This window comes from Hypomesus nipponensis, chromosome 9, assembly GCF_054491055.1.
Source record: "Hypomesus nipponensis isolate SF chromosome 9, ASM5449105v1, whole genome shotgun sequence".
Taxonomy (NCBI): Eukaryota; Metazoa; Chordata; class Actinopteri; order Osmeriformes; family Osmeridae; genus Hypomesus; species Hypomesus nipponensis.
The window spans coordinates 4124998-4140355 of NC_140369.1; the positions used below are offsets into that span (position 1 = coordinate 4124998).

The 15358-nt window shown below is 44.2% G+C and overlaps 2 protein-coding genes across 3 annotated transcripts; both read left to right on the forward strand.

Annotated features, from left to right (window-relative positions):
• Positions 1–1625: 1625 nt before the first annotated feature.
• Positions 1626–7797, forward strand: rbck1 (RanBP-type and C3HC4-type zinc finger containing 1). 2 transcript variants are annotated; one of them, XM_084705512.1, is made up of 13 exons: positions 1626–1824; positions 2383–2442; positions 2632–2776; positions 3312–3408; positions 3748–3946; positions 4347–4468; positions 4736–4909; positions 5226–5386; positions 5691–5802; positions 6333–6512; positions 6623–6721; positions 6969–7112; positions 7376–7797. In XM_084705512.1, the coding sequence occupies exons 2-13, from the start codon at positions 2412–2414 to the stop codon at positions 7454–7456; spliced, it is 1545 nt and encodes a 514-aa protein (XP_084561638.1). In that variant the 5' UTR covers positions 1626–1824; positions 2383–2411; the 3' UTR covers positions 7457–7797. The 2 variants fall into 2 exon arrangements, with proteins under 2 accessions (XP_084561638.1, XP_084561639.1); XM_084705513.1 differs by having other exon boundaries at positions 2404–2442.
• Positions 7798–8924: 1127 nt separating this feature from the next.
• On the forward strand, positions 8925–14972 carry tbc1d20 (TBC1 domain family, member 20). Its single transcript, XM_084705514.1, has 8 exons — positions 8925–9361; positions 10349–10534; positions 10798–10878; positions 11275–11461; positions 11726–11827; positions 12390–12531; positions 12821–12996; positions 13418–14972. Exons 1-8 carry the CDS (start codon positions 9304–9306, stop codon positions 13683–13685), a joined length of 1200 nt encoding a protein of 399 aa, XP_084561640.1. The 5' UTR covers positions 8925–9303; the 3' UTR covers positions 13686–14972.
• The last annotated feature ends 386 nt before the right edge of the window (positions 14973–15358 follow it).

Here is a 15358-nt window from a genome sequence, read left to right on the forward strand (position 1 = left end):
ACATCAAATGGAAAACAAGGCCTGCCATGAAATGCTCTCCCCCTGCATACGTTTCTTCCCTTCTACCCCAGCATCGTGTACATTTAATACCAATACATGTGTATGTATGGGTTGGAAAGGTCTGAAGACAGAATAGTTCATGGTAGGTTGGGGATTATTATGTTTTATTTTTTCATTTATTTCATTGACTTAAACAATAAGACTAACAATTCCTAATATTCCTTGTTGAAGTTGATAAATATCAGAGATAGTCTAATATGGGGAGAACTGTGCAGCAAACTGAGCTGTACACTGCTTCATACAGTCTATGGTCTGCTTTGTGCGCATCCTAAAGATAGATTGAGATGGAAATGAGACAATTAAATTTGTGTATGTGTCCTGTCTCTGGAGGCAAGAAGCCCAATCACTTTGTTATATTGTAGGATGTGGGAGTCTTAGGGAGATTTTTCCGCTTTAAGTTTTGTAAGGTTTAAAAAAAGATTGTGTAAAAAAAGTTTTTTTCTAGTTTCTATTTTTTTTTTTTACTAGAAACGTTTTTGTGTCCTGTTGTGTGTTTGTGAAAAATCTACAAAAGTTTAACAAAAATGTTTTGCATTATTGAGTAGCCTACATTTACATTTACATTTATTCATTTAGCAGACGCTTTTATCCAAAGCGACTTCCAAGAGAGAGCTTTACAAAAGAGCATAGGTCACTGAACATAACAACGAAATAGTCCCAAACATTGCAAGCAGCCAAAACATGAAGCATACATTGTGAAAAAGCTAAACAAGTGCCAAAAGGGAAGACCCATAAGAGCATGTAGTTATACAAGTTACAAATAAAACAACATGAACCACAAAAGTGCCGGACTGTACCTGTAAAAGAACAATCAACAATAAAATATTACACAGCAAGTACAAGACTTAACTTCGTTATATCTAACCTACAATAGCAACAAGTCACTCAATAAGAGTCGTAGTGATCCTGGAGGAGACTAACAAATCCAGCCAAGCATTCTTAAGTGCCGTTGTACTCCCGGAACAAGTGCGTCTTGAGCCTTTTCTTGAAGGTGGGGAGACAGTCAGTCAGCCTATTGATGAAGACTGCTATAGGCTACTCTGCTGTACTCAGCTCTGCTTTTAATCTATATACTCTGTTTTAAGCTTCTCTGTTCCGATCTCTTGTTTCTTCTGTCAGCGAGTTTCTACAAAAAAGTTTCAACAAAACAAATTACAAAAAAAAAAATTCAGAAGAAAAGTTTTGATCGGTAGAAATATTTTTTCGAAAAAAAGTTTCGCACGGCTTTTGAGTGTCTTTTTGTATTCATGTAGCGACGTCCATTTACCAGAGTGACACTAAAACTGGTAGTAGTAATGTCAACTTTTTACTTAAGTATTTCATAGCCCAGCCCACACTTCTTAACTTTAACTTGAGTGAAAAGTGTAGTCAGTACTTAATCTTTTACCCGTCATTTTAACCTCTCTGAACCTACCAAAACAGGTTAAATGCATACTGCCTAGAAAATCGTAGTTTGCTTTTCACGACGTAGCTATGATCATTATGACGAGATAAAAACATATTTCTTTAGATGAAAAAACACCTGCGAGGAGAGTGCTTTGGGGAAGGGGCGGGGATCATATCTCTGACTCGGCAATTGAATAATCGTTGTGTTTCATCCCGACTCCGGATATAGGGATCTTGTGTCCGAATAGTTTCGTCACGACGTGCCCAGTTTCACTTTCCATTTTCCTGCTTTGGATGACATTTGGCTTACGAGAGAGAAGGTATCCAGTCCTTTGACCTTTAAAGCATCGTACACGTTCTTAAGGAGAGTTTAAAGAGGTAAGTTTGTTGTCACAGTTTGTGAATGTAATTGTTTTGCACTGTACACCGCCGTAACCTTTCCTCTCCCAACTTCTGTCTTTCGGTTTTAACCGCACGCCCTATTTATTGCTTCTGCGTCTGTCAGAAGTGGATTATAGTTTCAAATGTATAGTTTGAATGTTTCAAATAATCAAGGCATATAACGTGAATTTGCAGTGTCACAGTGTTGCTGTTAGATTTCCTCTGACTTTAGTCTGAGTTATGATATAAGTTGTTAGTAATAGAATGTAAGAGGAACAAGGATCAAAGTAATTCATGAAACCATTGCTGTGCTGAAAAAAAAACACAACACAGCCTAAAAGTCTTTTAAAGAACCTGAATGCCTGCAACTTTGACCATTGGCAAATGTTTCGGTATATAGCACAAAAAGCATATCATCATATCATATTTCTTTTATGTATCTGAGTATATATTCATTCTGACAAGTTAAAACATGACTGTGTGTTTTTTTAGTATACATCTTTTCATCCAATAGAAACAATAGATGCCATATTCACACTACTCCTCACATTCCAGGTTTGTTTCTGTCTCGATTAGGTAAAGTGATGTCAGTGGCTGAGGACCCCCTAAAAGAGGGTAGGCAACTTTCACAGAACTCTGTGTAAAAACAGTTGTATTTGTTGACATGGTAATGGGGGGGAAAGGTCATTTAAATGCATAAGACTGATAGTCTTGTGTCAAAGTTTGGGCTGAATAGCTTGGAGTCCAGCCCTTCCCATGTTTCGTTAACCTGTGTGTGTTTGTGTGTGTGTTTGTGTATTGCAGCGGAGGAACTTGCCCAGCTGCTTGGTGAGGCTCTGAGCAGTGGCGACAAAGAAGAGGCCCTCAGATGTTCAGAACGCCTGTCTGACCTGGGGATTCCTGTGAGCGTCAAGGTCTCCAATCTGGCATACCCACAGGATGCCATAAAGTAGGTGTACATTAACCTTTAACCTCCCTAACCTTTACCCCTAAACCTAACCATAGGCATGGCCTAAAACAAACACATAGCGGTGCTTTACGCAATGTGTTTTTGTCTGAGAGAAAGGGAGAGAGAATGCGATATTAGAGAAAGGGGGGAGGGAGAAAGGAAGGATGGAAGGGAGTGAGAGAAGGACAGAAGAGTGTGAGCCAGTGTGTTAGTGTGTTTCAAAACCCATTGACACTGTATGACTATGTTTAGCTTGTGTTCTGCTCCTCTCTCTTGTCAACTGTCTCTGGAGGAGGGGATCCCTCTCTGAATTGCTCCTCCCAAGGTTTCTTCCATTTTTTCTTGCGTTGGGAGTTTTTCTGGGAGTTTTTCCTTGTCTTCCTTGAGGGTTTAGGTTGGTTGAGGGGCAGTTCTATGGGCGTATGTGAAGCCCTCTGTGACATGCTTGCGTGTAAAAAGGGCTATACAAATAAATTTGATTTGATTTGAGTTAGCTGTCCCCTTCCCTATTAAACCCAGACTGTTCTCTGTCCAGGCTGAAGGTTGGGGTGGGAGACTCCCAGTCAGAAAATTACATCCCTGTGACGGTGCTGGTGTCTGTTGACATGACCATCTCTGAGCTGAAAGAGAAGGTACCTGTTCTCTCCATTCTGCCCAGACCCAGACCAGTATTGCAACTGACACCCTGTCAGCGTTCCTGTCACTGCATAGAACAGTCTCTATCCACCTGTCTTTCCCTCATCACTCTGTAACACACTGTGTGCTGCATTGATTATCCAATGTTGTTTTGTGATATTCCTGGATTACTCTGGTCCACGAGTACCCTCAAACATCAATATAAGCATACACAAACATATACATTCAAATTCCTACATATCAGTAGTGACTATAACTTCCCATCTTCTACCAAGTAGTGGCAACATTAGCTTCACATCCAGGTTAGATGTGACTGTTTGTTTCTATGCTTGCAGATCAACAGTGACTATGGGTTCCACCCCTACTTGCAACGCTGGGTTATTGGGAAGCGTCTGACCAGAGACAATGACACGCTATACAGTCACGGCATCTGTAAGAACGGCGACCAGGCCTACCTGTACATCCAGTCCTGCCAAGCTGCAAAACTCACCCGCCAGCACCACCTGCAGGACCAGGAGCACAGACTCCTTGACAGTAAGATATCGCCTGGCAACGCCAGTTTGTGGCCAGATTATAAGAAACGGAACAACAACAACCTAGTTTTTGTTCTTGTTAAAACCATGTGCCTTAATACTCAGGCATGAATAAATCCTGGCAAACCTGGTCTTGATTCTGAAGATTCTTTGCAAAAGGGCTCAAATGACTAAATGTAAAAAATGACTAAATGTAAAAGGGTTACTGTGGATTATGTGGAGGCAAGGTCTAGCCGACTCAGCCAGGCAGAAAAGAGCTGGGTTTCAAACAGCTCATACTGAAGATTTCTAAAGCACATTTTCTGTATCTATCCATGACATCCAAGCTGATTTTCTGTTGAAATATCCTCAAAACAATTGGCAGTTGACCAGAATCCTTGCCCTTGATTGGTTGCTGTTAGGTATATATGAGTCTGTGTACTTGGCGGAGCCTCAAGCGCTGGGTCAGAGTGCCATCGAGAAGCCGACCCCGCCTCCTAAACCCACGGTGACACGTCCTCCACCTCCTCCACCCAAACCACAGGTAGCACTGCACCCTGCACTCCCCCAGGACCCAGCTATAAGAACATGAGCATTGGAATTGATCACTGTTAGAATGCATTACGCTTGTGTGTGTGTGTGTGTGTTTGTTGTTTCTGTGTGTGTATGTTGTTTCTCTGTATGTATTTATGCATGTTGTTTCTCCGTGTGTGTGTGTTAATGTTGCGTCTCCGTGTGTGTGTTAATGTTGCGTCTCCGTGTGTGTGTGTGTGTGTGTTAATGTTGCGTCTCCGTGTGTGTGTGCGTGCAGGTGGGTTGGTCGTGTCCAGAGTGTACCTATGTAAACAAGCCCACCCGGCCAGGCTGTGAGATGTGTGGGCATGAGAGGCCTGCAGAGTACCAGGTACCTGACATCCACCAGCCAGACCTGGAGGAGATACACCGAATACAGCAGGAAGAGTTGGCCAGCCTACAGTACCAACAGGTCAGTGTGTGGACGTGTGTCAATCAGATCAGGGTTTCCCATAACACTTTGCAGTTAAGGCGGCCACCTAAGCAACACACGCCTGCCGCCTTAACTACGTTGTTTTATTTTTGTATGAGCGATATCCGCCATGTTACTCTGTCCTGTTTTCCAACGCCAGTCTCAGTCCCCCCCCCACCGGTCCGCTTAAAAACCTCCTCCAACCACCTTAACTAACAATTTTTTGGCGGTAAACCCTGTAGATGATACAGTATATGTATTTTTTTTTTTTACATTTTGTGTATCTGTGTTTTGTGTGTGTGTTTCTCCCTTGTAGGTCTTGCAAGAGGAGCGTCAGAAGAACTTCCAGAGCCTTCTGGAAACAGACTTCCAGAGTTTGGTCCCCAACACACACGAGGTGCTCTGCCCCATCTGCTTCAACTCTGTCCCTCCAGGAGAGGGCGCCACTCTCAGAGAATGTCTGCACTGCTTCTGCAAGTGTGTTATCCTCCAAACCGCTCTATACAAAGTCCTCCTTAATATAGCACTTTGCTGTATCATACTGTGTACGTTAAAGTACATATTACTGTACTAAACTTTGCAGTATTTAATAAGTAGTATAGATCTATGCTGAACTTGTCCTAATCAGATGGTTGACTAATACTATCTCCTATGTAATCTGTAGCTACTGAAGGATGGTAGTTGAATAGCAAAATAAATATATGCTCATAATGTAGACCGAATCACTGGGATGATGACTTCCGGCTTGCTGAACATCAGATTGATTGACTAACCCTAACAGGGAGTGTCTGAAGGGGACCATAGTGACCAGCATGGATGCCGAAGTGTCATGTCCCTATGGTGACGAGAACTACAGCTGTGACAGGAAGCTTCAGGACAGAGAGATCAAATCTGTGAGTTGGCTGACCCTGATCTGACCCTATGACCTGATCCTGACCCCATAAACCTGACCTTGATGTGACCTTGTACACCCGACCCTAACATGCCCCAGAGTTAACCCTTTAACCTGACCCTATAAACATGACCTTGATGTGACCTTATACACTTGACCCTAACATGCCCCAGAGTTAACCCTTTAACCTGACCCTATAAACATGACCTTGATGTGACCTTATACACCTGACCCTAACATGCCCCAGAGTTAACCCTTTAACCTGACCCCATAAACCTGACCTTGATGTGACCTTGTACACCCGACCCTAACAAGCCCCAGAGTTAACCCTTTAACCTGGCCCTTTAAACCTGACCTTGATGTGACCTTATACACTTGACCCTAACATGCCCCAGAGTTAACCCTTTAACCTGACCCTATAAACATGACCCTGATGTGACCTTATACACTTGACCCTAACATGCCCCAGAGTTAACCCTTTAACCTGACCCGATAAACCTGACCCTGATTGGTTCCTCCTTGGCTGTGCAGCTTCTCACCCCAGAGGAGCACCAGAAGTTCCTGGAGTTACGGCTGAGCATCGCTGAGACTAGGAGTGAGAACAGCTTCCACTGCAAGACCCCTGACTGTGCCGGCTGGTGCATCTTTGAGGATGAAGTCAACGAGTTCAACTGTGAACTCTGCAGCGAGACCAACTGCCTCCTCTGCAAGGTGAGTGTGCGAGTGTTGGTGTCGCCTTTGACAACAGCACCGACGGCCACAAACGCCATAGTCTTTGTCAACTAATGATGGCTTGCGACTGCCCGTATCCTCCTCTGAAGGCAATCCACAAAGATATGAACTGTAAGGAGTACCAGGATGACCTCCGCATCAGAGCCGAGAATGATGATGCAGCCAGGCAGACAACCCAGATGCTGGAGGTATGTGACCGTTGACCCCTAACCTTGTATACAATTATATATAGTGTATATCTATTATATGGATCTTATTATATGATATATTGCGTTAGTTGGCAGCTGTTATAGCTGCAAATGGGCTGCCAACTCCATATGGAAGGTGGAAACTAACCTTTGGCCATGTAGTTTATATAGTTGTGTTTGCCAATTTTTATATTGTAGTGTTAAAGTGTGGTTTCATTGTTGTCGCGTGGTACTGTTTGGCTTCCAGGGCTTGTTGCAGAGTGGAGAGGCCATGTACTGTCCCAAGTGTAAGGTCATAGTTCAGAAAAAGGATGGCTGTGATTGGATCTGCTGCCTGATGTGTAAGACTGAGATCTGTTGGGTCACCAAACAGGCTCGCTGGGGACCCGAGGTAAGAATGACCCCTGACCTTTTTAGACCATTAGACCAAACCTGACCTTAACTGATGGTTACCTAGCAGTGCATTCTGACTGGCTGTGCCTGCTTCTTTTTTTGGAATAATCTCTGATCTAACACAATTGGTTAGTTAAAGCCACATACCTTCATTGACTCTTTTAATTGAAGGATTTGGGCAAAAGCAAACTGGGGTCAAAGGGGGTTTTATGAGTCTGTCTATGGGAGTTGCCGAGGTAACCTGTGTTTGTTGACTTGCAGGGAAGAGGAGACACCTCGGGGGGTTGTGGCTGTAACTTCAATGTGGCTCGCTGTCATCCCAACTGCCAGAACTGCCACTGAGACCAGACTCCTCTTCATGCGTGCTCCATGGTTGCCCTCGACTACAGCACTGTACTACATTGACACTGCTATTCTATTTGTTTCTCTCTATAAGGCAAATATATTTTTTTAAAAAAAATATATATATGGTTTGTGAAAAGCCTCTAAAGAAAGTACAAATTACCACCACAATCATGGCTCTATGTATGCACAAACAAGGTGATTAGTGTTGTTATAATGTGTGAAGTACAGTAGACCAGGGGCGCCGTATAGGGGGGAAAAGTTATGACGATTCTAAGGGCCCCTGACTGACAGGGGCCCCAAAAAATAATAACAAAATAAAAACAAATATAAATTATAAACGTTTTTTTTCATGGGGCATGAATTCCTGGCGGCGCCCCTGCAGCAGACTAACATACAGCTGCATTGCTGAAACAGTGTTATAGCTGTGTACAGGATCAAATGTGTTTGTGCATCATTGGGGCTGTGGTGCAAAATATAATTTCCTTTTTTAAAGGCTTTTCACAAACCCCAATTTAATACATAAAATGTATTTTTTTGTTTCCCAAAGCTTTTACACGGTAGATTTGTTATGTAATAAATTGCTAAAAATGATGACCAAAAACAACAGGACCGCACAGGCTAGAACTGCGGACCTCTCCCTCCAGGTGAAGGAATCATGATTCACCCTGGTCATTACTGTTGGGGTAAATGAAGCCACAGGTTCCAGGCTCCAGGCTCCAGGCTCCCACTCTGGAAGAGGCGGTTAGATCTGACCCTTGCTCTTCTTGGTTCCTCATAGAAAGCACTTTATAACTTTCCCCCAAAAACATTTTTTTCTTGTTTATTAAGCCTTTTCTTCATTCTCTAGGAGTTTGCTGTTCCAGGATGTGCTGTGATTTGGGGATCTGTGTCCATTTTGTTATAAAACTTGTACAATTTTACAAAATATGGTTGTGAATGAGAATGTCTTGTTTAGGTTGTTTGTATTCATTTCATGTATGTCAATTTGAACTTGATTCTTTATGCTGAATAGGTGTGTTGATTAACCTATGCAGTGTTGAAAATGTGGCTTGAAATCTACCGTCTAAGCCTAATCAAGTTTATTTTGTTGACAAATATAGGTCTAGTCTGTTTCATAATTACATTACTGACACACATCAAAATTGTGTAAAAAATATATTTTGTGCAGAGCTAATTGCAAATGCAAATGTTTACAACCACCAAAGAATGAATAGAAATCTCATCATTTTGACTTTACATGTGTCTTTAAAACTGTAAAGTGTTCTCCTATTTATGGACAGTGCCAATGGAAATATTTACAGCTACCCGAATAAGAACAATAAACATAATTGTGAATTTACACGATAACTTTTTACTTTACCACATCCAGTACAGTACCAGCTACGTGCAAGGCTTTATTACAGTAGCTGAGCCACGTCATCCTAACTTTGACCCGTTGTCAGCCTTCTTGTTGGTCCTCATCAGTAGCACCATCTCAGCTCAAGAATCAAACCTTGATCCTCCTAAAGGAAACGTGACTTGTAAACAAGCTAGGCTAGTCATCTAGCTAGCAAGTCCCAGCATTGCGAATATGTAGCCGCCAGATGACAGCACTCTACTTCGAAACTGATCGATTCATAATATGGCAGTTGGTGTGATGGCAAGCAATATAACATACGGTCAATTTCTGAATGACATTGCTTCCCAGCTTGCTAGCGTTCAACCCACCGTGGCCTTGCTAGCAACTAGCTAACGTTAGTTGGTGAGTTGCTATTAGCAGACAGACTGAACTTGGCTAACGTTAGCCGTCGATCCAACGACATTACAATGGTAACGAGGTTGTACTAGCTAATAGCAGAGGGAAAATGAAGAGATCTAGAAGTGCTGGTGCCTCTTCACCTTTAAATGGAATTGGAAGACACGGTAAGTCAAGCCCTATCAAGCTAAAACATACCACCTAGTAGTCAAGCTATAGGCTATTGTAGCCAGACTACTGTAATACAGCTAGCTAATGTTGTTGCTTGCTAGCAGCTGGCTAGTATCTGTAAATCTAAATGGACGAATTGCAGCAGCTCCCCAGCTAGTTGTCGTGGTAATACACTAGCTTGGTACAGTAGCTTATCTGCGTGGGATATGTCAATGTCGCCGTTTACACAAGAGGAAGGGGTATTCCTCACGGTGAGGCTGAATTTCAAGATGCCTTGACAAGCTAGTACACTGACTGTTCGATACTGACTGTTCGATAGCCATTTCGCTGTAACGATAGACTACAGCAGAACAGACTAAAAATGTCAATCTGCTAGACAAATTGTTTACTGACGGCTAAATGATGTCTGTCTGGTGACGTGGACTCTTCTGCATAGTTTAATATAAGTTCCCTGATACATTATCTTAGATTGATTCTAGGACACAGTTTGGGTGAAGATGAGATTGGTGAGTAACGACGTTACTGGGTTGAGAAGTGTAGCTGGTCAGGACTGGAGACAAACTCGATCAAATAAGGACGAACTGCAATATTCTGATAGAATAAGAATAATTGTGTCTCAGACAATCTGCTGCTACTTAAAAAAGTATAAAGCGAATGAGGAGAGATTGCTTCACTATCAAGGGGAAAGGTTGAGTATTTCATCACATTCCCTAAATCTTAAGATTGGCTAACCTAATCAGAGTATACAGTGTTAGGTCTATGTGTGCTGCTTGTTGATACGAAAGACTAAACACGATGTGGGAGGATGGAGGGTCATGTTTAGCAGCCATGCAGTTTATTAGTCACACCACTGGCCAGGACATGGTGTAGACCTGGTAAGTTAGTGCCACTTGTGGCTGTACCGGTTAGCTACCGTCAGGAAGGGAGCCGTCGAACGGTCAGTTGGATGGCCGTCTTCACCGGCAGCTCGTGTCTCACGGCAGACGGAGAGTCTCGGAGGAAGAGGAAGGAGGCGGACATCTCGCAGGCTCTGAACGTGACTCCCGTTGATGTGGCTGCCCTGAGGAGGATGGCCATCAGCGAAGGAGGTCTGCTCTCCGACCACATCCGCTGTCAGGTCTGGCCACGCCTTCTTAACGTGCCCACCCACAACCTGCCAGAGAAACCAGGTGAGGAGCCCAGATACTTCAGAAACAACAGGCTAGAGATTACATACGGGCCATGGATGACAAATACAGGCCGTGGGTGACAAATACAGGCCATGGATGACAAATATGGGCTATAGATGACAAATACAGGCCAGAAATTGCATACAGGCCAGAGATTGCATACAGGCCAGAGATGAGAGATATATACAAGAGAATATCTCACATCAATATAAACAAACAGACACGTACATGATACTAAAACGGTAGCATCTTTTGGCTCTCAGAGTTGGTTGAGCGGGAGAATAACAAGGATTACAACCAGGTCCTTCTGGACGTCCAGCGCTCGCTACGAAGGTTCCCTCCAGGTGAGTATCCTAACCCTGAACTCTGACCCAAACCCTAACCCCGACCCAATCCTAGTTATACAGAGTTGTGCCACTTGGCGGAGTCAAGTTCAAAGTTAATATCAGAACTTTATTGGCAAAGTATGTGTACACATACAAGGAATTTGACTCTGTTTTTGGTCTAAATGTACGTGTGTCACCCTAAAATAGACTTAAAGGAAAGTAAACTGAGCCAATATAATATAACTTAACTTAATAATATAACTTATAACATGTTGTTGGGTACTGGAGTTGTAGGATTGTTCAGCAGTATTTACCCTACCTTAGAGAAGCCACGCTGCCTTCACATGGTTGCAAACCCCCCTGGCGTGCAATAGTAGGGTTAGGGTCAGGGTTGACCTTTGACCCTGTGTGCAGGCATGCCTGATGAACAGCGCGAGGGTCTGCAGGAGGAGCTGATTGACATCATCCTCAGAGTTCTGAAGAGAAACCCACAGCTGCATTACTACCAGGGTTACCACGACATTGTTGTCACCTTCCTATTGGTCTTGGGAGAGCGCCTAGCAACCGCGCTGGTTGAGAAGCTCTCAACTCATCACCTAAGGTACCCCTTACTCACTACACCCTACTACACAACACCTTACACACTTCCTTGGACTTCCTACTTCCTAGTGCATCGCATGCACACAATTTACTCTGTTCTACATGCCACAGTGTTAACAGTACAAGTTAGTCACTGCACTTTGAGCATATTAGCAGCACATTCTGCATGCTGCTGACATCCCATATCAATGGGCTACCTTCTGCTGAGACTATAACGGGACAATAAAGTTCATCGTATCGTATCTATCTTGGTGCTGATCGGCAGGGACTTCATGGACCCCACGATGGATAACACAAAACATATCCTGAACTACCTGATGCCCATCATCGAGCGGGTCAACCCAGAGGTGCACGACTACATGCAACAGTGAGTAGCTAGCTTAGCCTTAGTTTCCCCCAGATTCCAAGGTGATCCAGTCAGATTCTTAGGTCTGTGGTAACATTCAAAAATCTGTGGCATAGATCTTAGATTAGAATGTTTCCAAAGAATGTAGAATCTGTCTGACTTCCATTAGACCTCAGAATCTAACTGTTACCAAAATTCTAAGAATGTTACCACAGACCTTTTGTGTTCACACTAAAAGCGAAGGGAATAAAGCTAATTTTTGGTTTGTGTTTATACGCGCGAATCTCTGACCCTAACCTTGAGATTTTACCCCTCCAAAAAAGATGGATTTCTTATAACCAATTTTCAACTAAAGTGAAAGATGTGATAGACGTGAATAGAGAATTTGCGCATGTTTGCATTGACTGTACATGTAATGAAAAATTTGTTCGGTGGGAACGTAGCATTAGAATCAAATTGACTTCCATTAAACCGCAGGATCAAACTTTTCCAGAAGTCTTTGAATGTTACCACAGACCTTTGACCCTGTGTAAACCTTCCCATAGATCTGTCTTGACTGTATCCGGCATGTTGTGTGTCCCAGGGCAGAGGTGGGAACCATCTTCGCCCTGAGCTGGCTAATCACCTGGTTTGGCCACGTCCTGTCAGACTTCAGACACGTGGTGCGATTGTACGACTTCTTCCTGGCCTGCCACCCCCTCATGCCCATCTACTTTGCGGCTGTGGTGAGTCTGTGCTGCTACCAATTGTGGTGTGTGTAGGGAGTCAGGTGGCTGAGCGGTTAGGGAATTGGGCTAGTAATTTGAAGGTCGCTAGTTTGATTCCCGGCCGTGCCAAATGACGTTGTGTCCTTGGGCAAGGCACTTCACCCTACTTGCCTCGGGGGTAATGTACTTACTGTAAGTCGCTGTGGATAAGAGCGTCTGCTAAATGACTAAATGTAAAAGTGTATGTACCGTGTATGTGTGTTTTCAAGCACGTCTATGTGTCTTAATAAGTGTGTGTGTGTTCCAGATTGTGCTGCACCGCGAGGAGGAAGTGCTGGACAGTGAGTGTGACATGGCGTCTGTCCACCACCTGCTGTCTCAGATTCCCCAGGACCTCCCATACGAGATGCTCATCAGCCGGGCTGGAGACCTCTTCGTTCAGTTCCCCCCCTCAGAGCTCGCCAGGGAGGCCGCCAGCCAACAGTTAGGCTTCCTCCTCACCCTCTCACACTGCTTGGCTACGTTTCCCGATAACGATGGATCGTAGCAACGATCGAGCAAAAAAAACGAAACCATCGATATTTCTTACGTGCGTTTCCCAAACATGCTCGTAAGATGTAGGCTAATCTATGCGCTTACAAGAGTTACGAATTTTCAAGAGACACTTTAACTATGATGTCTATGGGAACGGCCCGTAAAAGATTCGTCCTACGATGGATTCTACGATCAACTTAGGCTTACGACGCTTTCGGGAAACGCAGCCCAGGGGGTTACTCTGTCCTCCTTTCTTTCCCTCCCTCCATACATGGCCCCCCTCCATTGTTCCTAACCTGCCCCTCCCTTCATTCAACCACCCCCCACCGTCCCCTCCATTGCTCCCTAACCTACCTGTCTCACTCTCCAGGACGGCTGCTTCCACCTTTAAAGACTTCGCCCTGGCGTCGGAGCAGCAGCGGCCAGATTCGGTGCTACGGCGCCGACGGCGTGAGAAGCAGGCCGCACTGGAGAGCTCGGGTGCGGGGCCTATGACGGTGGTCCAGCCCTCTGCCACCAGGCGCTATATCCGATTGGCCGTCATGGGACTGACCGTGGCCCTGGGGGCTGCGGCCATCGCTGTGGTCAACACTGCCCTGGAGTGGGCCCCCAAGTTGGATCTGCATCTCTTCCCCTGACCCCCCTCTACCCGCCTCCTTCCCCCTCACCACCCTCCCTAACCTGACTCCAGCAGGCGCTGGAGAGCTCTCACTTTGTGTTGTCTTTAAAGATGGAAGGTGGAGGGAGGCTGGTGGGGTTTCCAGGACTCTGAAAGCAGAACGGTTAAGAGCACCCAATGCCTGGGTTAAGAGCTCATTCTGTTGACTACCTTGGCAGGGAATGGACTTTGAACTGCCAATTTAAAGAGAGTTTGTGAGTGGATGACACATGTGTGTGTGTGTGTGTGTGTTTGCTGTCTGTGTGTGTTTGTGTATGTATGTGTGTGATCATGAGTGCTTGCGTCTGCCTGCTTGAGCATGGGAAGCTTAGGAATGGACAGTTGTTTTCTGTTTCCCCCAGGATCTCAGAAGCAGTCATTCTCTCTCTCTCTCTCTCTCTCTTTCTCTCCCTCTCTCTCTCTCTCTCTTTCTCTCCCTCTCTCTCTCTCTCTCTATCTCTCTCCTCAGTTTCTACCTCTCTCGCTCCATCTCTCTCATCACTCTGCGATCACTGTACTGAGACCAAATACACACCATTACACACCATCACACTTCCTTATTTCTAGCACTTAATTTCATCATGATTATCCATATATCCTTTTAAGAAGTTATTTCTCGATATCTACAACCACTACACTATCAGATGGAAACAACAAAGGGGTTTGTGTCATGTGACTGAAGACAGGCGTCCTCTTCCTGTTTCCTTAGGGATTGAAGTGTGTGCTTCAGAGGTTCAGATATCACCCTTATGTTTGCTCTACAGCCTACGATTAAGGTTTTCCCCCTGGGTCTTGGGGAGGGGGGGGGGAGGCTTGTTTGTGAGAAGTCCCACATGAATTCTCTAGGAAGCACACTTGTAGACTGTCGTTCGAGTATGAAGCTCTATAACAATGTAAGGAAACTTCACTCTTGTCTACGTCCTACGTCCACAGCTGTAATCACTGGATGGCCTGGTCTTCTAGTCTACTTCCTGTTGCCTGACTTGCAGATACAGTAGTGTTTTGATGGTCCCGCCACAGAACTACAAACATGGATGTTGTTGAGGCTGAAAGAAGGATACTCTGGTGCCTGCATAGTTTCAAGTCAATAAATATAACAAGTTATTCAGTATTATTTGCTGTAGATGGTGTTTTGTTTTTGCACTGAAATGGGTTTATCCCATGGGTTTTATTATCATTGCACTAAATCTGCCTTTCATGTTAATTTCCGTAAAAAATGTTTAGAAAATGACAAGATGTACAATTATAATAAACGACTTAGGATGGATTCCAAGTGTTATTTGTGGTGTTTGAATTCTAGGTATAAGGACAGGGACAAATCTGACTGGTATTGTTAAGGCCATTGCTCCCGATTCCTTGGGCGTACAATAACATTGTTTGGCTTACTGGTCTCCTCGCGGTAGCATCCCAAGGGTCTCCTTAGCCTTGCCTGTTAGGTGGCAGACAGTGACATATGTTGGTAAAACCCCCACGGCCGGTGATGCAATTCTAACAGTCATGAGAAGCCCCTGAGAAGACGTTGTATTTTGCTTCCGGAATTCCCTGGAGCCGCAAAGACTTGTTTCTTTGTCTGGTTCTGTCCTCCACCTACTATAGATCAGACACTGATTATTTTTTAATAATCATTTAATGTATTTTTTATTTACTCTATTC